Source organism: Clupea harengus, chromosome 18 (assembly GCF_900700415.2).
Source record: "Clupea harengus chromosome 18, Ch_v2.0.2, whole genome shotgun sequence".
Classification (NCBI taxonomy): domain Eukaryota; kingdom Metazoa; phylum Chordata; class Actinopteri; order Clupeiformes; family Clupeidae; genus Clupea; species Clupea harengus.
The window spans coordinates 22,189,677-22,214,676 of NC_045169.1; the positions used below are offsets into that span (position 1 = coordinate 22,189,677).

A 25,000-nucleotide genomic window follows, 5' to 3' on the forward strand; every position below is an offset into this window, starting at 1 on the left:
ACTGAAATGATTAGGTTAGACAATCACTCACACTTTCGCTCATCCATCTGTATCAGTCTTTTTTCTCTCTCTCCGTTCACCTGTCTCCGTCCCTTTGTCCCTTTTTCAGTCTCATATCTCTTCCTCTCTTTCTCCATCTTTCTCTATCCCTTTCTCTCTTCATCTTAATCTATTTATATCTGCATCACAATGCTGTGGCTGTGTCACTTTTTCACTCACTCACTCTCTCTCTCCTTTCTCTCTCTCCATCTTTTCTCCTCTCTCTCCTTCCTCTTTCTATACCTCTCCATCTTTTCTCCTCTCTCTCCTTCCTCTTTCTCTATCTCTCCATATTTTCTCCTCTCTCCCTCCTTTCTCTTTCTCCATCTCTCCATCTTTTCTCCTCTCTTTAATCTCTCTCTCTCTCTCCTGTCTTCTTGCTCTAATATATTCTGTCATGCTGATATGAATCACACAACCTTCTCTGGTTCACCTTCAAGGCACGCATCCTAAGGTCATCTGCAAAGTCACTTTGTGTGTGTGTGTGTGTGTGTGTGTGTGTGTGTGTGTGTGTGTGTGTGAAAATGTGAGTATTTACACGTGTGCACACACATATTTGCATGAGTGTGGTTGCAGTTAGCTTGTGTGTAAGTGAGTGAGTGAGTGTGTGTGTGAGTGAGTGAGTGAGTGTGTGTGTGTGTGTTTGTGTGTGTGTGAGTGTGGGTATGGATGTGCATGTGAATGTGAATGTGCATCGATGTGTGTATGCGTCTGTTTGTGTTTATGTGTGTGTGTGTGTGTGTGTGCCTGTCTGTCTGTGTGTGAGTGTGTGTGCGTGTGTGATGGATGTTCCCAATTGAACCTCACTGACAAATGTCCTCTAAATCTGCTGTGGGTGCAAATCACACCTTGCTCACCTGCAGACGAGTGTAGTCTTGCTCTCTCTCTCTCTCTCTCTCTCTCTCTCTCTCTCACACACACACACACACACACACACACACACACACACACACACACACACACACACACACACACACACCTAGAGGAAACACTATGGCAGCATAAGACTCTGCTGAGGCTACTGACATCCTAATGTGTGTAAGTTATTTTTACATTTCAATATGTGTGTTTATCAGGAGGGCAGTACATCGCATAATGACTCAAACCTCACAGTTTCACAGTTACAAAAACAGGACAGACAGGTAACATCCTGTGCTATCCTTCCACACTGCACACTTCTAGGACCAGTGGCAGAGTTCCATCCACACTGGAAACCCCTGGCACATAACATCCACCGTGATGTCACTGGATGTTATGTGACAGAGGATGATGAAGAGGAGGAGGGGGTGGAGGAGGAGGAGGAGGAGGAGGAGGAAGAGAATGATGCATATGATAGATTGAGATGAGGAGACGGAGCTAAATAAAGAGCTCGGGCCCTTTGAGCTCATTCTAGTGCAGGGGGAAACACACAAGTGAGCTCTGACGCTTTTCTGCTCCATTCAGATGCATAAGCCTATTAGCTGTGGTGATGGCCCAACACAGGAATAGAGAGGAACATGCACTTTTGTGTGCAGTGCACTCTCTGTCTCTCTCTCTCTCTCACACACACACACACACACACACACATTAATGCGCACTTTCAAAGACGAAGTTGTTATTATCCCATTAGCGTCTTTCTTTCTTGCTTATTTTCCTTTCTCTCTTCATCCCTCCCTCCCTCCCTCTCTCTCTCTCTCTTCATCCCTCCCTCCCTCTCTCTCTTCATCCCTCCCTCTCCCTCCCCTCTCTCTCTCTTCATCCCTCCCTCTCCTTCCCCCCCTCTCCCTCCTCTCCCCTGATGGAGGCAGCTGTTGTGTAAGCCAAGGGGAGTGAGTCATCATCGCTTTCTTGCCCCAAAACAGCCATGACGTTAGCGCTGTGTGTGTCCACGTCACTGCTTCATGCACGCTGGAGAGAGAGTGTGTGTGTGTGTGTGTGTGTGTGTGTGTGTGTGTGTGTGTGTGTGAGTGTGTGTGAGTGTGTCCACGTCACAGCTTCATGCACGCTGGAGAGAGTGTGTGTGTGTGTGTGTGTGTGTGTGTGTGTCTGTGTGTGTGAGAGTGTGTGTGTCCACGTCACAGCTTCACGCACGCTGGAGAGAGAGAGAGTGTGTGTGTGTGTGTGTGTGTGTGTGTGTGTGTCCACGTCACTGCTTCACACACGCTGTAGAGAGTGTGTGTGTGTGTGTGTGTGTGTGTGTGTGTGAGTGTGTCCACGTCACAGCTTCATGCACGCTGGAGAGAGTGTGTGTGTGTGTGTGTGTGTGTGTGTGTGTCTGTGTGTGTGAGAGTGTGTGTGTCCACGTCACAGCTTCACGCACGCTGGAGAGAGAGAGAGTGTGTGTGTGTGTGTGTGTGTGTGTCCACGTCACTGCTTCACGCACGCTGGAGAGAGTGTGTGTGTGTGTGTGTGTGTGTGTGTGTGTGTGTGTGTGTTTCTGTGTGTGTCCACGTCACTGCTTCATGCACGCTGGAGAGAGCGCAGCAACGCTGTCAGACGCAGCCGGCTCCACCAGCCAGATATGTGTGAGTGTGCGTGTGTATGTGCGTGCAAACATGGTGTAGGGAGGCTGATGTGTGTGTGTGTGTGTGTGTGTGTGTGTGTGTGTGTGTGTGTGTGTGTGTGTGTGTGTGTGTGTGTGTGTGTGCAGGTGTGTGTGTGTGTGTGTGTATATAACAAGATGTAATGACGCAGAATGCAAACATGGTGTGCCAAAGGAGTTGTGTGTGTACTGGATGTTCTGCTGCCTCAGTGTGTAGTGTGTGTGTGTGTATTTCTGAGGGTAAACAGGTAAGAGTGTTTGTGTTCGTGGCTGCCTCAACCTTCCATGTAAACAATTTACAGTCAGTCAGGAGAGTAAGAGAGGGGATGATTCTGCAGGCCCTTCTGCTGTGTGTGTGTGTGTGTGTGTGTGTGTGTGTGTGTGTGTGTGTGTGTGTGTGTGTGTGTGTGTGTGTGTGTGTGTGTGTGTGTGAGTGTGTGTGTGTGTCTGTGTTATCGCAGACAAGCCCTGGGGGTTCAGAGTGCGGAGAGGAAAAGAGAGAGATAGAGAGGAAAAGAGAGAGACAGAGAGGGGAAAAGAGAGATAGAGAGAGAAAAAGAAAGATAGAGAGGAAAAGAAAGTGACAGAGAGGGGAAAAGAGAGATAGAGAGAGGAAAAGAGAGACAGAGAGGGGAAAAGAGGGATAGAGAGAGGAAAAGAGAGAGATAGAGAGAAGATATGATGAAGAAGAAATGAGAGATAAAGACAGAGACATGATGAAGAAAGACAATAACAAGCTGCTAGAAAAAGGTAAAAGCAAGTAGAAAGAGTGGTAAAGAGAGAGAGAGGGAGAGAGAGAGAGAGAGACAAAAGAGGGAGAGACTGATAGAGAGAGGCTGAGAGAGAAAAACTATTAGAGAGAAATAAAGAAAGAAAGTAAAGAAAAGAAAGCCAAGAAAGAGAGATCGGAGATGAAAAGAGAGAGAAACTGGGAGACGTGAGAGAGCAAGAGAGTGAGAGCGAGAGAGAGAAAGAGAGAGGGAGAGAGAAAGAGAGAGGGAGAGAGAGAGAGAGAAAGAGAGAGAGAAGACGACCTTGTGACCAGCAGCAGGATTGACCTTCAGTGTCCTCTGTGGTGTGATACAGGCAATCCAGATGAAACCTGAAACTGGGCCATTTGATGGCAAATGCCACCTCCCATAGGAGAAGCATCCCCACCAGCAGCTCACAGTGTTTGGGGTCAGAGGCAAGAATATCAGAAACTTTATCATCTCTGACTCCAGCCACGAGGAAGACAGAGGAAGTGCTTTCTACTCGACTGAATCCTCTCATCTCTGGCTAGACCAAATTACAGGAAGTGGTTTCATTTTCTACACCCATCTCCGACTCAGAGTAAATGCTGGAGGTGATTTATAACCCACTAGACCTTTTAAAATACATTGTTAATAAATGAATGATGAACAGGTATATGAATAGTGCATATTTTGTAGATAACATATAGATGTACATGAAATGTGTGTGTTTTTATTGAAAGAAACCATACGTGTTGAAAGAAATGATAATAAACAATGATACGTAATAGGGACTAGGGTATATGACACAAAGACAAGACATATTATTCTCTGGTACAATGACGTGTGGTCCTAGAAATGTGGCTTAAAACTATTTGATAATAGAAAGATTGAGGAAGATGTTTTTTTTGTTGTTGTCCCCTTTGATAAATGCTGAAAAGAACATCCAGGCTTATTTCAATGAAGTTGCACTTGCTTGCTATCCTGAAATACAACGAATCAGGCTGCAACGACACACACACACACACACACACACAGACACACACACACACACACATCTCTTTCTCCATAGAGTCAGGAATAGGGAAATTTAGCTGGATGAAGTGGTTACCCCAGACACCGATAAAACTGTTATTCTTATCAGTAAGTTCTTGCCCAAGAGAGATTACTGTACATAAAATAAATTGCATTTGTTTTTTAAAGATAAGTGCACACAAACAGAGGCACAATCACTCCAATAAACAACACAACGCTGAAACTTCAGCACAGCACATTATAACACCATATAAGAAACACACAAAGCAAGCAGGCAGCGCTCCTCACGCAGAACACCAAAACAAACTTAACACCTTCACTTTCAACGGTCCAAAGTTCAGAAAACAACTTAACATCAAATTAGAGACAATACAGTGAAGATGGCCACCACGATTTGCACTTATGCCAGTGAAATCACACACACACACACACACACACACACACACAAACACACACACACACTTATGCCAGTGAAATCTCACTGAGAGAATTTAAAGTTGGGTAAAAAAAAATATATAAATGAATAAATAAGTCACTGATACGTACATGGAAAAATATATGAAAACAACACAACAACAACGCAACAAACACAACAGAGTGAATGAAAAAAAACAACCCAAAAGAGGAGGGGCATGACAAAGGAAAAGGTGACCCATAGAATCTGATGGAGAACATCTTACCTTCCTCGTTCATTGAGTGATAGTATTTTAGCTTGCCATATGTTCCAAGCTCTACAAATATCACAGTGAGAGACAAGCGTAAGAGCACAGAGACACAAAGGAGGGTAAAAGCAAGGAGGAACTGAGGAGCGAGACGTATCAGGGTCCTCAGTCTATGCACACACACAAATACACACACATTTGCACACACACACACACACACACAAACATATATGAACACACACACACACATACAAACATACACACACACACACACACACACATACATACACACACACACACACACACACACACACACACACACCTAAAAACATACACATTAACACACACACACACACACACACATAAAAACATACACATATACACACAAACATACACACACACACACACAAACATACACAAACAAACACACAGATACACACACAAACAGACACACACACACACACATACATATACAAACATACACGAACACACACACACACACATATACAAACACACACACACACATACACACACAAACACACACACACACATGCAAACATACACAAACACACACACACACATATATAAACACACACACACACAAACAAACACACACACACACGCAAACATACACAAACACACACACACAAATACATACATACATACATACATACAAACAAACATGCACGAACACACAGACATATACAAACACACACACACACACACAGACACACACACAAACATACACACACACACCACACACACACACACACAAGCACACACACATGTAAACAGGGGTGGGTAAAAGAGGACAACAAACATCTCTCATCCAAGATAACACCATCATAAGTGCAAAACACAGTAGCCTTCAGATGTTCTAATATTAGCAACTGTTCAGTTATACAGCACACTACACTATAAACAAGAGCCGATGGCAAAAAGACAAATGCAATGCAAGCAAGCATTAAAAACAACATTCCAACACACCCTCTTTATATATCCTTAATGAAACGTTAAAGTACAGCAAACATCAATGATGATGTTTTAAAAGGAAAGGAGTTGTAGGGGATCATGGGGATCTAAGTGTTACCCAAAGGTTAACGATTTAACTATGACAGAAAAACAAAAACAAAACAATGACCTAATAATGACTTTGCCTGGATTACTGAACATCGTGTGGCACGTAACACACATTCAACGTGTTATGGAGAGAAAACACCACGCACAAACGAAACGTCTGTTTGCCATTTGACACGAGGTCTGGTGATGCTGGGGTCTGGTGCCCTTGGCTGCTGACCTTCCCGGCTTGTTTTCCCTGCGCTGGCCAGGGGCCTACGTCCACTCTGCCCTGTGTGTGTGTGTGTGTGTGTGTGTGTGTGTGTGTGTGTGTGTGTGTGTGTGTGTGTGTGTGTGTGTGTGTGTGTGTGAGCACAAAGCTTTTAACATTGATCCACCGCACCAGGAAAAGGGCTGCCTTTGCGTAAGACAGACCGGGCCCCCGATAATTTATCAAATGATTTTTTTGCCAGGGAGTTGTAAAGGCCCTAGGGGGAGTAGAGGGGGAGGGGGGGGGGGGGGGGTAGGACTGGACTGAGATTCATAAATAGCCTAACTGCCCCCCGGTGTTTGGGAATACATCACGGGGTGGGGGGCAGGGGTGGGGCTCTTATGAGGCGTGAGTGATGCGGTGACTCGCCTGCAGACAAGCGACAACTGCATCTATGGAAGTTACGCCATCGAAAAGTCAAAAACATTGAGAGAGCTGAACTCTTTCTGCTTTAATTTGGCCACTAGTGTTACAAAGAGTGTTAACAGTGGACGTGTGGCAGGCTGACTGAGATGAAATATCCTGGGGTCGAAGGTCATTGGGGTCGTGGAGCCAGACGACCTTGGCGAGGCTTAGGGTCGTCCGTGCAGACTTTGTTATCAGCGAGTCGATACAGGCAGCGTGACGCAGGCTCAGATGGTGACTCTCCGCCGTCTGCTCTGGGGCCCAGCACACCACACGCACGCCAAGGGACGTACGACCCCAGCCTGCTGGCATCACCGTGGGCATCTCTGCCCACACGCAACGCCATGCCAGTTCGAGGAATCCTTCCAATTTGTCACCCAGCAGGGGGAACGTGTCAAAAGGCTAACATATGATTCAGTCCTCAAAAACAAACAAGACATCCACATAGCGGCGCATAATATGACTGCTGCATAAAGTAAGAGAATGAGAAGATATTTTCCATTCCAAAAAAAAAAGTGATTACGTTTTTGGCAACAATAGACTTAAATGTATGTTGTATATCTTATTCTGATTGAAAATGTAAGGAACTATAGTTTCTATAGTTATACTATAGATCTGGCGGCTGTACACAGTACAGCCAGTACTATGGGTGTGAAGCAGTACCTGTGAGTTACGTTCTGTGGTTTTGGGACCTGTCTAATGAATATGAGGGTGAGTGTGACTTTATAACAGATATATTCTAAATTTGAGAATTTTGTGAAATGTACAGGTATACATAAGCAACAATATGAGCAACAATATGAGCTTCATTGTATAACTGTACTTGGCATTTGTTTACTAAATAAAATAAAAATATGCATATATATATATAAAAATTTAGGATTATTAGTTGAATATCTTTGAAAACAATACTAAATGTAGAGTAAATACTACATATAGGCATACAAGTATTGACATTTATAAGAGGACAGGGGTCTACACTATCATAATAATAATACGTTTTAAAATGTAGCTACAAGCAGCGATCATCAGGGTCCAAGCAGAATGTGCAAGTAGTGAGGCTGAATGATTTGACTGAAATGAGGAAATGAGGATTTTAAAACAAAATTATTTTTTAAGGTAGAGGAACAGAGGAAAACATCTTATATTTGTTTTAAATGGGGTCAATAGCTTCAATATGCCATTATGAAAATTGTATTGAGATTGGCATGACACACATGCATGTATTGGTTGCTGAATTTTGATTGGCCATTGGCGGCCATTTTGTTTGTGAGCCAAATGGAACTTTAGGAGATGTGTGGATATGTACCCAAGTATAAGCATTTCAAAATTTTAGCTTAAGCAGTTTTTGAGATAACTAGTTCTTGAGATGTGTCAGTAGCAGCGCCCCCTATGGACGACATTAAAAAAAAAATTGGCGTGCCTCCAAAGAATGTGGTAGTGATGCAGGGTGTCAAATTTCATGAAATCATCACACGATACTAGTGCTAGATTTTTGCTTTGAACATAATTCACTAGGTGGCGCTACTCCACAAATTGTAATGAACAAGGGTAATATGCTTGCCAGCTTGCCATAATCATTTTTGGCAAAAGGTTTTCGAGCTATTGCCCATAAAGTGCGTTGAACCGACCCCCCTTCAGGGGGCGCTGGCACCAAGGGTAACCAGGGTTTTTCCTGCATAGAGAAAATTTGGGCGCGCGCCTAAGCCGTTTTCCCGAGCGCCTACAACAAATCCCGAGCACCTAAGGCACCAAAAAAAGTCAGCGATAAAAAATAAATAAACAAAAGCTGTCATTCATGGCGCAATTCAGCTTAATGGTGTTTTGAGCCCTCACCGTCGACTTCAAGGCAGCAGCTTGTCCCACCTCCCACCCCCTGAGCCAATCATTGAAAAGAGGCTGCTCCAAGCTTGCCAGTTTAGAGAATACGTTGGTTTGAATTTGAGATTTGAGCAAGCAACTTAATGTAGCTAGCTTTTAGCTGTTTTAAACCAAGGCACTTCAAAAGTGTTGTTTACAACCTGCTTACAAATCTGGTTAAAACAACTAGTGAAGGTGTTTTAGAATAATATTAATGCCATATACAATAACTGACTTTATGTTAACACCACTAATTAATGTTAGCTGTCTAATTATTTAGCGCAATGCTAGCATGCATCTACCGTAATTCGATGTTTAACCAAGGTAGCCTATTGTACTGCAAAATATTGATCGCGACCTGTTTACAAATCTGGTTAAAAAAATAAAGGTGAGCTGTTATTTATAGATATGAATTATTTCGCTAAGGTGGTGGGATGCGCCTTCATCACGCGTGCAATGCATATTCGAATATGGTCTCAATAGTATGTTTCAAGTATAGGCTACAGCCGAAACCTCGTTCTGTTTTGATCAATAGTAATCGAGTTGATAAGCGTGTCTTCTTGTCTGAACAATACGCAACTGTGAGGTGCGCGAATGGACAGAGCGGCCAGCTGCCAATCACTCAACTTGCGTATGCATCCTGACTTCATCAGTCGGCGGTGATTTTGAGCATAACATTCCATTTTCAGTATTCATGGCTTTCAATGTATTACAATATCTGCTATGTTGAGGACCTACACAGGTGTAGGCTATTATTTGATTTGTTTACCCGTTTGAACGAGTACCAGTAGACCGCGGGTCCTCGGGAGAGGCAGACAACCGCATTGGTTTATCAATGAAAGCTCAGCTCGTTCGGAGGAGAGCGGATATATTTGTGTTGCATCTCGAATTAATATTATCATTGATAAACCGGTGCGGTTGTAAACTGTCGTTCCGCTGCGAGGGCCAGCCCGACACCTGTACAAATGCAAATGAAATGTCCACTCAAAATGCTGACAAAAGTTTGATTTCCAACGCAGCCTCCATTGGTGGGCCAATAGAAGTTAAACACACTATTAAACATATTTGTGGACAGTTTTAATAATAAAAACTAAAATAATGGTATTTAGGTTTGTATAATAAAAATGAATAGTAATAATAGATAAACTTGATTTTCATAATTTGTGTGTTCCATTTCTGACCACTGGTTAGTTCTAGATTCTATTGATATACATTTCAGTAGTTTGCATATATATGTAAAGAGGTAAACCTTAATAATCTTTGAACCATACATGATAGCACCATGGGGCTTGGACTATTGTCAATCTATTTGAATCTAAAGTGGAAGCAAAATGATTTCCTGAAGCATATCCTCATTATTTATGAAATGGTAAAATGTAAGCTACCAGGTGACATGGTAACACAGACTGCGCGCGCAGCGCGCACATTTTTTTTTGGGAGCACCGAAGACCCATTTTGACCCAGGAAAAACCCTGGTAACCCCCACCTAGGAACACAAACCTATTCCGTATCAGCCATGTGGGGCTGCAACCATTTCAAACTCCATGTGGATTGGTGATACGTTAAACTAAGTTAAATTAAATTAAATCTGTGAAAAAAAAGGTAGAACAGAAACACTATACGACCGTCACTACATGACCGCCACCGCAGCGGAATTCAAAATAAAATTCTCACGACACAATCGTGTGTTCTGAGAAAGAAACTCCTAACGTAACAACAACTCCGACAGTGAGAGGTCAGCTGTCAGCACGTCCGCTGAGAAGGGACTTCTGGGAAATGTCACCCGTCATCCCTGTCAGACGCGGTGGCTCTGACTGGCCCCACAACAGGGACGGCGGTGCCCAAACCTGCCTTGAGACTGCCTTCGGGACGGTTTGTTTTTAGGCCGCGTCGAGGGACGCACACACATTAGCTTCCAGCCCTGGGCAGGAGAGGATGAGCCCCTGCACAGCTTGCTGCCCTCTCCTCGGCTCCATATTTGATGCTCTAAAGTAGTCCTGTTTTAAAGCCCTCGGTGCTAAGAGAGAACTTTAGAAAAAATAAATAAATAAATAAATAAAAAGAGCACTCTAACTCTGACGGAAAAGATAAATAGCCTAGAGCCTGTCTCGGTTAAAACATGTGAGGGAAGCAGGGATGTGCTTCTTTTTGGAGGGGAGAGGCCCCCGATCGAACTTGGGTTGAACTTACACCCCCGAATTGATTGTGGAATCAAACAGTTCCTATCTAATGGGATAAAAGCTTTCGTAAACTTCCCAGAATCTCAAGTAAACTTCATTATGGATTCTGGGAACCAGGGTAGAAGAAATGATATACGTGAGGTTAATTCATAATTCATATTCATCAGTGAGAAGGTTTGGACGCTTTCACTGATCCATATTTGGGACAGGTTTGTTATGTACGGTGGTGACAGGTGAGTATATGACAGGTGACTGACTATATGACAGGTGAGACTGACTAGCTTAACAGCCATCAGAGACAAAATGGTGGTTGGGAAAAACTATACAAAAACGTTAATCTTTTACAACTTGTACATGTGTGTCTCAGGTTTCCTATCATTCTAAGTGATTGACAAACTACCCTTGTGACCACACAGAGTACCAGCGACATCAGTAACTTACACGACAAGTAACACAAAGACAGAGCAAAAAAAGACATCTAGACAAATGCACAGTTGGTTCATGTGCCAAGTCCTGAAATCCTCATGGGAATTGTCCATGGGATTACAAGAACAATTCAGAAAATATCAGCTGGCCTAATGCAAGAACCGATGATGTCATATTCATATTCATGAAATATGTAATATCATATTATGTATGAAGCACCTAACAGTGGCAAATTCGCAAGCAAATTTGCAAAGTCTGAACGTTTTAAAAATTGGTTATGTAAAATGTGAATGTAAAGTAAAAAGTTCTCCTAAATCACCCCAAAAAGAGAGTATTAGGAGTGGTTCTTAGTGTTCTTAGGAGTGGTTCTTGCAAGAAGCCTGCTGAGACCAAGGAAGAACAGACCGCCCTACATTCAGACGACACCACCCACGGACATGGCAACTGTGCAAACAGGCTTGTTACTATATCACTGTACCTTACGGGATTAGAGAGAAACCATACAGCAGACAGCAGGGACAACAGCAAAGGGTAGGCACAGCACAAACCATACGGAGAAGGAAAACAACACGGGAGATTTGGGGAGATTTCCAATACACAGACATTCAAATCAAAACTACCAGATTCAGGGAACAAGGGCGGAGTTTCGAGCGGGTAGTTGGGAAAAGTCGTCAAACACGTCAACATCACAGAGCAAAGTTAGGGCAACCAAATAGGGGTCTTTGATGAAAGGACAAGAAAGGAAGGGAAACTAAACGCTACAAAACGGTACAAAACAAACAAAGCTGCGTCAAAGCTGTGATGACAACGGACAGCTTTTGGCCAGAGACAATTAGAGAGATAGAGACCACTCACCAGAGTCAGCAAATTCTGGGGAAATGAATAAAGTTCAAGATATAGAGAGAAGAGGAAAGAAAAGGTAAAAAGAAAGACCAGCAAAAAGATGGAGAAAGATACAAAGAAAGGAAGGAGGACCGAGAAAGAAAGAAAGAAAGAGGAAAGAAGATAGGCAGAAAGAAAAAGAGAAAAAACAAAGTCAAGAAAAATGTTTTGTAAGTGTTTGAAATATGGTATGACACAGAGTATTCAGAGTATTTTCCACATTATCAGACAAGAGAGAGGATATAGAACACACACACACACACACACACACACACACATACACACACACACACATATCTCACAAGGCCAGGTGGCCTACACATTAAGCACAGCACAGACATTTATTTCAGTTGATTTGAACTAAGCATTTTTAACCCACAAGACACAAGCACATTCGCTTCAGTGTTTGCGGTGGCATCTGTTTGGCTTTGCAGTGCTTCCTACGCAGTGCGTTTTACTTGTCCCGACATAGCCCCGCTCTTTCAAGTGAGACCAGCACCACCGAACCATTCTCTCTGAGGATTCAACTCAGGCCAGCTTTACTTCTAAAAGCCTCTAAAATATGCATGACAGGGACCTCCCCAATATAGCTCAACTCTTCCTCTCTCGGGCGGAGTGGCTCAGGGTAAAAGATTAGTCTAGTGGAGAATGTGATTCTCATTCCGAGCTCAGCCTTAGCTTCCAGGACCAACACATTTGGTTCACATTGTGAATAAACATTAGCAGACGAACACATACACACACACACACACACACACACACACACACACACACACACACACACACACACACACACACACACCAATCCATCAAACTGTCATGCTGTTGAATATTTTTAAGATGTACGGCATGATAACAGATTCAAAGAGAAAAAAACCCTATCTAGATATGGAAGCTTCAGGACAAGTTCTACTTGGAAGACTCTTATGCAATGTTATTAATTTATTCATTACTCCTGACCAGCAGCCTGCCCACAGCTGTCTTTAAATAGACTCAACTTACATACGTGTTCTGCTGCTTTCAGTGTGCCATCATTCTGATCATAAGTACATCAATATTTTACCACAGTGAGCAAGTTGTTGTTTACAAGCCTATTCACCTGCAAATGAAGACAAGAATAATAAAAGAGGTCTTCATCGCCGGGCTAAAACCGTCCTTCATACATAAGAAAGCGGAGTAGGCCGAGCGTTTTAAATTAGAGCCGCTTGATGAACACCCGGAGGATGAGTCATCCCTGGCGAGGCCCAAGGCGTGTTCCACAGAACATCTCTGACTCAGGCACGACAGACCCAATCATAAACGCCACACACACATGCTATGTGTCTCATTAGCCGCCAATCACAAGTGTTATGTGAATGTCTTTTTGTCTTTGAGTGTTCCCCGACGATGTGTTAAGGACACATAGTTGAATTGATAATCATAATAAAATCAGCAAAGATATCTGTTACTGGAGAGAATTAGAAACTCGACTGCCTTTTCTCTTAAATTAACTTCACCATCTTGGTGTCTGCTGCAGCTAACTGTGTGGTGAGTTAAAAGCTAATCGTAGTTTTTTACATTTAATGTAATTTGCCTTTAAGCGCCATGTTGTCTTCCAGCAGTATGAAGCACACATGTAACGACTGCTAGAACTTAGCTTAACTTAGCTTAGTTCACTCTGACTCCCATAACCACAGGAAAGAAATATGGCTTCCATTTTTAATAATGCTAATCTTTTCTACAAAGCTCATCTTTTAGCGCTGAGAATTCTGGGCTGTCAAAATTGAGAGATTTGTTCCACAGCAAAGAAGATTATTAAACACTTTCTTCCCCCTCAAACATCATCTGAGCAGCTGATTACCAGAACGCCTCATTCTTCAGTTTTTCCATTTTTCCGTCTTGCCATTTGCAAAATCCCTGTCATTGTGATTTAGTAGGAGGCTGGGTGTCTCAAATGAGCCCATGGCAAGGATTACGACTTATGTCTTATTTCTCTCTTTCTGTCTCACTCTTTTCTCTCCATTTCACATCTGTAATATTTCCCTCTCTTTGTTCCTCTCTCTCCATTTCACCCCTGTGATATTACCTATACCGACTTAAAGGACATTCTCTCTCTCTCTCCCTCCCTCTCTCTCTTTCTCTCTCTCAACCAATCCCAACCATTTCTGTTCAATATCACCAGGTTGTCTCTGACTGCTTGTTTCTGAGCGTGGAATGGCTTAAGCTGCTCTAGGATCTAATACCGAACAGGGTGACACTTGAGGCCAGCACAGCAGCACAGCCTTTCTCTCTCCACCAGCAGCAGTCAGTACACGTCTACCTGGTGAAAGGGATTGGGCGTCACCTCAAGTCAATATAAATCAAATCCTTCAAAAGAAAGGATGGAGTACAAAGCCAAAAAAGCATCAGAATGGGAACATGGCGATGGACGACAGCTCGACAGGTTTTCACCCCTGAAGGAAACAAACCTGGAAGCTGTCTGATGTTAACCATGACTCATCACGTCTGCTAGTTCTAGGTAACTAAGCTAGCTGTCTGATGTTAACCATGACTCATCATGTCTGCTAGTTCTAGGTAACTAAGCTAGCTGTCTGATGTTAACCATGACTCATCACGTCTGCTAGTTCTAGGTAACTAAGCTAGCTGTCTGATGTTAACCATGACTCATCACGTCTGCTAGTTCTAGGTAACTAAGCTAGCTGTCTGATGTTAACCATGACTCATCATGTCTGCTAGTTCTAGGTAACTAAGCTAGCTGTCTGATGTTAACCATGACTCATCACATCTGCTAGTTCTAGGTAACTAAGCTAGCTCCATCTCTGCTCAAGTAAGCAACTTGAAACGACTTCTAAATTCAGCTCAGCGAAAAAGCAAAATTAGCACTAGATGTTGACTTATTTTTGTACACTTAACTGTCAAATGTGACAAATGTGAAATTTTAACAACAGCATGAAGCATACCCTCTACGAGACGGAAAATAAGAAAATAATGTAATAAAATCAAACTTTCATGACCTTATAATCATGACAGTGTGTCTGGTTTGGGGCAATTTGAGTAGAATTCCAGAAATGCCACCACAGAGACTAGCTGAAGCCTGAACAGCTCACAGCCCTCCAACTGCAGTGAACCAACCGTGCTATGAGCAGGGTAATGGACTTCACAGTGTTTGGTGTCTACTTCCTGTTGTGATATTACACTATATTACCATATTATTACTTTTACTATTATTATTATCATCATCATCATCATTATTATCACCATCTCAGTGAGCAGCTACCCAGCTGCTGTGTCGTCCATCACCCATGGATGATGATGATGATGATTAATACTAGGGGTGGGAATCTCTTGGCACCTCACGATTCGATTCGATTCCGATTCAGAGGTCAACGATTCAATTCTAAACCGATTCTCGATTCTAAACCGATTATCGATTCTAAACCGATAAAACGATTATCGATGCATCTCGATTTTTAAAACATTTGAGTTTGCTACTCAGAGTCTCAAATCACTTCCTACTTTGTGTTTGATAATTAAAGAAAATCAACAGATCTATTTTTTTATTAGAGAAAAAGTGTGTCCTTGTCACAATTATGACTTTCTATGAACAATGCAATAATCGATGCAGCTTGCATTTCAACACAAAATGAATTATTATATTATTATTATTATATATATATTATTATTTTTTATTTATTTTTTATTTTAAAAAAAAAAACGATTATGAACTTTTCTGAATCGAGACAGAATCGTTCTAGAGAGAATCGAGAGAAATCGAAAAATCGATTTTTTCCCCCACCCCTAATTAATACAGTATATCATATATGAAGAATATCCATCATCCCACATTAAAAGTGCAGCCCAGGAGAAGCTAGAGCAATGTGAATGTGAGGTAGAGCTCTACAGTATTCCCAACCCTAACTTAGGTTCTGGGATAATTTAGCTGACTCATTTTAGCCCAAGTGATAGTGCCAGTACAGTATATATGTCATTAGAGTAGGTCTCCACCGAGAATTGAACCCGTGACCTTGGTGTTAGCAGACACAGGTTATTCCCACCTGAGGCAAGTCACAGGGAGAGATACCTGAGCTATCCTACGGCTAAGAAGGGATTAAGGGAACAGCAGTGTGTGTGTGTGTATGTTTGATTTACTGTGTGTGTGTGTGTGTGTGTGTGTGTGTGTGTGTGTGTGTGTGTGTGTGTGTGTGTGTGTGTGTGTGTGTGTGTCACACCTTACCTTCACTAAGAGGGTCCAGAGTGTGTATCATGAGCTGGAAGATGCTGTTCCTCATAAGACTGTTGTGCAGGGAGGCGGAACTTCCTCCTCTCTGGAGCCGAGGCCTTGCCTATGGGAGGGGAGATGTGTCAGTCACAAATACTCTGGTCTGATTGGAGCAAACAGGGAGGGTGAAGCCAGAGGAATATGGGAACTAGTCTGGGGATCCAGGGGGGAGGGAGAAACCTTAGGAGAGCAAAATGGACTCTCTACCACATGGGTCAGTTTCATTATGTTGAAATAGACACTCATTTGGTCTCTTCACACTTCCAGAAAACCTGCAAAGTGAAGGTATCAAATACGCAAACCCACAGCAAAGTGACACTGTGAAAATCCACCTTTGAGGGAACTGCCTGCGCTGTTTACAGTTGCCCTAAAGCAGGCATGCAAATGGCGCAGACAGATGAAGAGGTGGACCATTCGGAGCTGACAACATAATAAAACGGCACAGAAACACTGCACCTTTGCAATGCCCAAGCAGTGTGGTGATGGGTGAGATAGCTGGCATGTTTGAGAGAAAGCAAAAAGGTCAAACATGTCGATGACTCACCACTCTGACCAGAGCAACTAAATGCATGTACACTTGTCGGTGCGTGCGTTTGTGTGCAAGCGTGCGCGCATGCATGTTCCCTTCCCTGCCTGTGTGAGTGAGCGTTTCTTTTTCACTGCTCTTCCCAAACAAGGGAGCAGCCCCTGGCACAGCTGCGGTGACTAGGCATGATGATGACACTGAGCCCTCACTCCTTCCAGTCATTTCTTCCATTTCTGCCCTGATGTCAACTCCTCCATCATCTTCATCTCTCCACCTCGATCTCCCTCTGACTCACTCACACACACACACACACACACACACACACACACACAGACACACACACACACCACACACACACACACACACACACACACACATACACACAGACACACACAGACACACACACCACACACAGACAGACACACGGACACAGACACACACACACACACACAGACACACACACTCGTTTTTCCTCTCTCACTCTCCTGTCACTGTCTCTATCTTCCTCTCTACTGCTCTTTCATTCTCCATCTCTATCTCCTAACTCACTCTCTGTCTTTCCTCCACTGTGGTACTCTTTTTTCCTCTCTCATTCTCCCGTTCTCTCCATCTCTCCCTCTCTCTAGCCTTCACAAGGTTGTGCCTGTGGACCGTGGAGGAGAGCAGGATGCTGAGTAGAGCAGTGCATGCTGGGATAGGGGGGGGGGGGGGGGGTGGGAGGCATTAGTGGCTGTCTGGATTCGGTGAGCAGCGGCAGGGCGTCATGGCGACGTGTCACTGCAATCTGGTGGTGTCAGCTGTGTGTGTGTGCATCTGTGTTTGTGTGTGTGTGTTTGTTTGTGTGTGCATCTGTGTGTGTGTGTGTGTGTGTGTGTGTGTGTGTGTGCATCTATGTGTGTGTGCCTATGTGTGCGTGCCTCTGTGTGTGTGTGCATCTATGTGTGTGTGCCTATGTGTGCGTGTGTGTGTGTGCATCTATGTGTAAAGATGGAGCAGAAATCCAGACTGTCTGAGTCAGCGTGCAAACATGAACCCCCCCCCAAAAAAGGGAAAAAAGAGATGACAGAATGGGAGAAAAACACCCAAACCCCAAATCTCCTCTCATATGTTGGAAGCCAAATTAGCCAGCTGTGTGTTTCTGAGAAGGGTGTTCAATCTGTCCGTAAACAACCTGAGGATTACAGTCCTCTTCTGGTCTTCGTACTTATAATACGAGAAACACAACAGATGACTGTCTTCATGCGACACGGGTGTATTGGGGGGATGGTGGAGAGGGGGGATTAGGCGAGGTCATGGTTTGGTTTAAGTGGCTTACAGGGAAGAAATTCAGGTTTATGTAAAGAGTGAAGGAGGATAAAGCATGGGTATGAGGATGAGGATGAGGAAGAAAGGAAGAGTTGTTGGTAGCTCTAGCACCTACCCAACTACAGCCCAACACAAGACATTTAAACAAACAAACAAACAAACAGACAAGGAGAACGGACAGACAGACAGATAGGGAGAACAGGAAGACAGGACCTACCGATAGCTTGTTCTCATCCTCTGGAGTCACTGGGCTTGTTGCCTTTGGTGACCAAATAAAAGAAAGAACACAACAAAAAAGAGGGGAAGAAAAGAGAGAGAGAGAGAGAGAAGAAGACACACATGTAAAACACACCAAACACAGGTGAAAAGACAGCATAGACAATAGACTGCGTTGTCATGACAACGTGAAGAATGGATTACAAACGAACAAAGCAAAAAAAAAGCTTTTCAACACAACAACAAATAAACGACAAAGGAAAAAAAATAAAAAAAACATCCTGAAAAAAAAAACACAACACATACAATACAATAGAACAGGAGCGAGTTGAGAATACAGTAGTGGTGCCAGTAGCAACATTGACATCCATGTTTGTAATTAAACGTCCCCAGCAGGCAGACTAGATTACAGGCAACATGGGGATGCGTCTTGAGCCTCTGGCCTACTGCTCACTGCAAGAACTCAGCATGGAGGAAGCGCAGTAATCAGACCAAACCAGCAGAGAAAACTACTGCTCTACGATAAACACACCTACAGAATCACTCTCTCTTGCGCAGGTTATCTCTCCCGCTCTCCCTCTCTCTCTTACACACACACACACACACACACCTCATCAGAATATCCATTTCTCTCCTCCATAATTATTCATTTGCTCAAAATACACACACACACACAGATAGAGAGAGAGAGAGAATGCCAGAGAGAGAGCGAGGGAGAGAGAGAGAGAGAGAGAGAGAGGCATACTTAGCCAGTCCAAGAGTTCAGCCAAAGCGGTAGTGAGCCATGCTATGATTAAAGCACCCGTCACTTGTGATTAGAGTTTTTCTCAGTCACTTTGGCGAGATATCAGATTTCTCAGATCAGAATTTAAATCAACCTCTACATCATCTAGTCACTCGTGCACATCATAACAGCCATTTCTCTCTTCTCTTGTGGACATTTTGCAAATGCTTTTGTATAAGAGTACAATTGTCTGCTATTTAGTCTATACCCCCAAAACATCCAGGTATCTATTCATTGTGTCAGTCATGGCATGCAAATGCTTTCCACCAGTCGTGTGTCAACCAGGAAGTCTCTCTCTAGGAATATCAGAATTATCCAATACCACGCTCCGAAACCACTTCATGGCAACATTACGTTAAACTCGAGGCTGAGGTCAAGGGGGATCTTTCAGTTTTTGCTGCCCGATCAGATTTGCCTACTGGAAACAACTGGTGGCAGGATTTTATGACTGTCTGCCATTTTTTGCAGCCCTATCAGACTTGCCTATCGTAAACAGTTGGGTAGGACATATTGATAGAACACCTGCATAGGCAAATTATAAAGTACTCTTATCGGCACACTGTATCAGCAAGTACCACAGTTTCATATATTTAGTGTCTACTCACTTTATTGACAAGGGTCTGAAGTAGTTTCAAGGTGTATAAATATAAGACAAAATATTTAATAATAAAACTCTTTACACTCATGGAAACATCCCGGCCATCACTGGCCCCTATGATGCCCCCTTCTGCAGACACAGAGGGAGAGTGGGGGCGGGGTTGCGTGGAGATTGAGAGAGAGAAGGTGAGAGCAGCAAACACTGGCAGTTTTACGGTTGTGTAACGCAACATCAAACTATATCGTATAATCGGTATTGTCTCTTGCTCGTTTGAAAAATATACCAGCACACTTTATTAACCGATATATCGCCCAGCCCTACCTCGTCTGAAAACCTCCGACTCCGAGTAAACGCTTGAGTCCGAATACAGTAAACGATTGAGTCCGAATACAGTAAACGCTTGAGTCCGAATACAGTAAACGCTTGAGTCCGAGTACAGTAAACGCTTGAGTCCGCGTACAGTAAACGCTTAAGTCCGAATACAGTAAACGCTTGAGTCCGAGTCCAAGTGCAACACTGAGTGATCAGTGCTCAAGTTCAAGTCGGGTCACAAGTCCTGAAAATCAGGTCTTCAGTCGGACTCGGAGTACTGTCGGAGTACTGTCACTCTCTCACTCTCTCAGTCAATCACTAGCCCAAGTTCTGAACTTGAGTACTACAACACTGTGTCCAGGATATAATTTTCTAATGACAACATGACTACTTATTTTGACTGTCTTGGTTAAAAACAGGACTTTTGAGACATAAACTAAGCATTTGGAGCGAGTTACAGGCTTTTGATTTTGTAATCCATTGTGTGGTGCCATTTGTACAAGTTGTTTCGAGAAATGCACTTACTGTTTTAAAAAAATGCTGAGGATGATTTGAGAAATGTACCAAAGTGACTGAGTAAAACTACAACAAGGAGATTAATCGAGGCCAAACATAGCCTGATCCCAGAGCCTTTCCTGTCTAGACGTCTACCAGGCCAGCCTCCCTGCCAAGGACGGACCGCTGGCATCTTAATGTGTCCAGTACTGGATCCTCTCCAGCCTCTTACCGTCCCTCCCCATATACAGATACAGCCCTATACAGCTCGCTCACCATCTACAGCCCTATACACCTCTCTCCCCATCTACAGCCCTGTACACCTCTCTCCCCATCTACAGCCCTGTCCACCTTTCTCATTTCATTATCTCTCTTCTCTCCTTCACACACCATGACCCAGTGGCAATGGCCCAGCGAGACAGGGTGGGTCCAAAGAACCCGAGCCTCATCAAGGAATACTAAAAAGGACCGACTGTATGGCAGGGACTGCACTGCATAAACAAGCTAAAGATCACAGACACCAGTAGTAGATCTGATGTAACCCTATCTGCTCTCTTTCTCTCTCTTTCTTCCTCTCCTTATCCCACTGTTTTCTCCTCCCTCTGTGTCTCAACATTTCCCTCTCTAGCTGCTTCTTCCCTCATGGTGTGTTTTTTCCCTCTCTCTCTCTTTCTCCCTCTCTGTCTCAGTCTCTCTCTCTCTCTCTCCCTCTCTCTCTCTCTCCCTCTCTGTCTCAGTCTCTCTCTCTCTCCCTCTCTCTCTCTATCACTCACTCATTCTGTCTCTCTCTCTCTCTCTCTCTCAGTCTCTCTCTCTTTCTCTCTGTCTCAGTCACTCACTGTATTCCAGATTAGAGAAAGTGGTGAGCATAAGGATATCTGAGCCCTAACGGGAGATGAGTTTAAGATGGGCGGGGCCAGCTTTGCTTCTTGGTTGTCATGTGACATGATGATAATGAGATTAGTCAGAAGGATGGAATATTACAATCTGGGACGACTTCAGTAGTAGTGTTTGATTTTTAGGTAATTCCATATTTTTCCATATAAATTGCCATAAGCATATTTAGTCATATTAATAAGTTGTTCATGCTCTCTCAATTATATTATTATTCTAAGAAGAACAGTATTGCTCAAAAAGGCCTCATTTATTTCCTGCATAAAAAAAAAACTGTATCATGGTTGGTTTTTGTAAAACTTGAATATCTATTTAGCATATCTGTCCCTATTCAACCAAGGGGTTACTTTATCCCTTTAAGCAGAAGAGAATGACCCCTTAGTCTGAACAAAAATGAATAAGGAAACCGCACAGAAACCTCCCCTCCGAATCAATCTATCCTCTCTCATTACAGAAGTGAAAGGCTGAGATGTGACCCTCACAATAGGTGATTATGGGACCCGGGGCCTCTCAGATTATGCAGTGAATATATTCATCCCATTAAGGTTCTCGTTGCCGTCCGTGATTCCCATAGCAACCACACAGACCTGGGGCCTCATCCTCCCTCCAGGAGAGAGGAGCTGTCTCCTCTCCTCTGCCGTCTCCCAAGGTTGAAAGGTCAACAATTTCCCATCATGCATCTCTCTCATTTGTCAATCAATTGTTCCCACTGCACAGGCTCTGTTCATGAGGTCTGCAAGGCAGCGTCTAGAAAATTCTGAATGTTTACACGTGGCGAGGCAGACATTTATCCTACTGGCTGGTAGGGTTGATAAAAAAGAGAAACTGGATAGTGACAAATCTCTCACAGAAAAATGTGTGTGTCATCTTCAAAGGCAAGCAGAAGCTGCCTCAGGGAGTGTGTCTGTGTGTGTGTGTGTGTGTGTGTGTGTGTGTGTGTGTGTGTGTCAGAGATTAGGTCGGGACAGGCTATACTCCCTGATATCAGCGCAGGCAGACATTCTGACGAATCATACCGACTGACGGACAGGCAGGTAGTCAGATAGACAGATACGCAGGTAGCCTTCAGTACGGCCATAGCGTAGCGTGCTAATCTAAGCTTCCTGCAGAAACCCTGCCCTTCAGTACGGCCATAGCGTAGCGTGCTAATGTAAGCCTCCTGCAGCTTGGAATTAGATAACACAGTGATGGGAAGATTCTGGGAAACGCCTCACCCACGGAAAAAAAAGAAAAACAAGAAAATAAAATCAGAGAAGCAGGCTGGAGAAGTGCCAAGCAGCCTCCATGTTGCCGTGTTGAGTCACGACTGAGAAGGAAGAGACCAGGTCCAGGTCCTGGTCACACAAACACACAAACTCTTGAGTCACATGACGGGCCATCACAGCGGTACCAGCATCCTCTGAACAGCTTTGGTACCAATTTCTTGTTGCCAGCATCCACTGTGTTCAGGTCCGAGCATCCAATACGTGCAGGTCCTAGCATCCTCTGCGTGCAGGTCCGAGCATCCTCTGCGTGCAGGTCCAAGCCGCTTTTAGCCACTGACTCACTCAGCTCCTACTGGCAATGTTTGCCGTCGGGCCATTTAGTGATTGTGCTCTATTTGCTTGCTGGTTTGTTTGTTTGCCTGTTTGTTTGTTTGTTTGCCTGTTTGTTTGTAAGCCATTATAAATATTTTATCATTACACAGACAGTGAGCCAGAAAATGGCATGCAGGAAAGACAAAAAAGCGAAAGAAACAAAAAAAAACATCACCAGGAAGAAATAAATAGGAGGGAATTGACTTCAGACATCATGATCAATGGGCAGGCCAAACTTCCTGAAAGAGACTGATATTGGAAGCCATCCGTCATTGTCCCCGAGCCATTAGTATTCCAGCCGAGACGCAGCATTGCCCTGAGCGTTAAAGTCAGAGGAGTGCATTTCTTCTCAGTCTAATTGACAACGCAATTTGGCTGTAGATAGCAATGCGTTACAGATGGCATTGTTTTGACAAGCCGGATTGAGACTGGGGGAAACTTTATAAAGGGCGTTTTATCATGAGCTGAAGGCTTCATCTGTTGCCAGAAAAGTTTTCGTGTAGCTAAAAACAACATCACAAAGTGAAGCCCTTCATTCCAAGCAGAGGTGGGTAGTAACGAGCTGTTAACTCCGTTGCATTAACTTAAGTATTTTTGTACTCATGGGAATACATTTAATGCAGAGTACTTTTCACTCTTACATGTGAAATGTACTTATACTCCGTTATCTTAGGCAACACATGTGACATGTCTCACTACTTTTATATTAAATGATTGTTATTCACACATGCACAGCTTCTAGCCAACAACGTTGACTTTGGTTACATAAACACGCCTGCATGTAGACGCCGCATTGGCCTCTGGTTCATTTCTACACTAACACACTGACCCACAGTTAGTGTGGGGCCGGGTGGGGCAGGAGAGGGGTGGGCGGGTGTTCTGCAGGGGAGGGGGGCAGAGAAAGTTCTGGAGTTCTGGGGGTGGCACAGCCGACAGCCGACAACACGTGCGTTTGCAGCAGTTCTGCCGTCGTCCTGACGACTCCGTCTTCTCTGAGCTGTCACAGAAGAGGCGCTGCGTTGGCACAACTCGAGACAACAGACGACAGTGCACTTTCTGCTTGCTCCCAATCCTCCCTCTCTCTCTCTTTCACACACACACACACACACGCATACACACATTTCATCCCTCCCTCATATTCCCCCAGCACAACGCTATGAGAGTTTGCTGAAATACATAACAATGATTTTCCATAAGTGACATACACACACTCCCTCCCACACACTCACTTACACACACAAACACACACACACACACACACAACAACTCAAGCCGTCCACTTGATAATTAGTAACCCCTTCAGTTTTCCAGCAAGCAGAACTAATTACAGCGGTTGTCAGTGCACTGATTTCCCTGTAGAGGTTCCTGTGTGCCACTAGGAGATCACCCAAATCCATCTCGATCAATCACACCGCCATTGTTCTGAAGAGGCAGGTGTGCAACTGAGGGGCAGAGGAACGGAAGTGTGTGTTTGTGTGTGTGTGTGTGTGTGTGTGTGTGTGTGTGTGTGTGTGTATGTGTGTGTGTGTGTGTGTGTGTGTGTGTGTGTGTGGGTGTGTGTGTGTGTGTGTGTGTGTGTGTGTGTGTGTGTGTGCATGTAGGGTTTATGGGGGAAGGGGCAGCAAAATTTGACCATCAATACCTACAACTGTCAATGTATGTTTTTGCTTATTTTAGGGCCACAGACCGAAACCTCTGGTGAGACAAAATGAAATCTGGTTCTAATTCCTGGACGTGTGGACACTCCGGTTCGCCTGACTGAGCAAGGCCTGACAAACCAGGAAATAAAATGCACCGGCATACTAAAGCTACTATACGCTCACTTATTCAAAAGAAATTAAAAACAATTTTCCCCCAAAACTGAATCCTGACTATAAAAAAAATGTCCTCTGCCATTTATGTGTGAAGCTATCAGCACAGAAACAGAAAGGCAGAATAGTTCTGAGGTCATAACATGCGTGTAGTAC

General features: G+C 43.8%; 1 protein-coding gene across 6 annotated transcripts in view; it reads right to left on the reverse strand.

Moving 5' to 3' along the window:
• LOC105903060 (sodium/potassium/calcium exchanger 2) overlaps positions 1-25,000 on the reverse strand; it is a 70,680-nt gene that overhangs the window by 19,135 nt on the left and 26,545 nt on the right. For 3 of the 6 annotated variants that reach the window (XM_042710568.1, XM_031584595.2, XM_031584596.2), the window contains exons 3-6: positions 18,375-18,416; positions 16,282-16,390; positions 12,042-12,056; positions 5,007-5,057 (exon numbers count right to left, since the gene is read on the reverse strand). In XM_042710568.1, coding sequence (XP_042566502.1) covers positions 5,007-5,057; positions 12,042-12,056; positions 16,282-16,390; positions 18,375-18,416 — 217 coding nt within the window. The remainder of the gene's footprint in view (positions 1-5,006; positions 5,058-12,041; positions 12,057-16,281; positions 16,391-18,374; positions 18,417-25,000) is intronic. The other 3 variants (XM_031584597.2, XM_031584598.2, XM_031584599.2) reach the window with 3 other exon arrangements.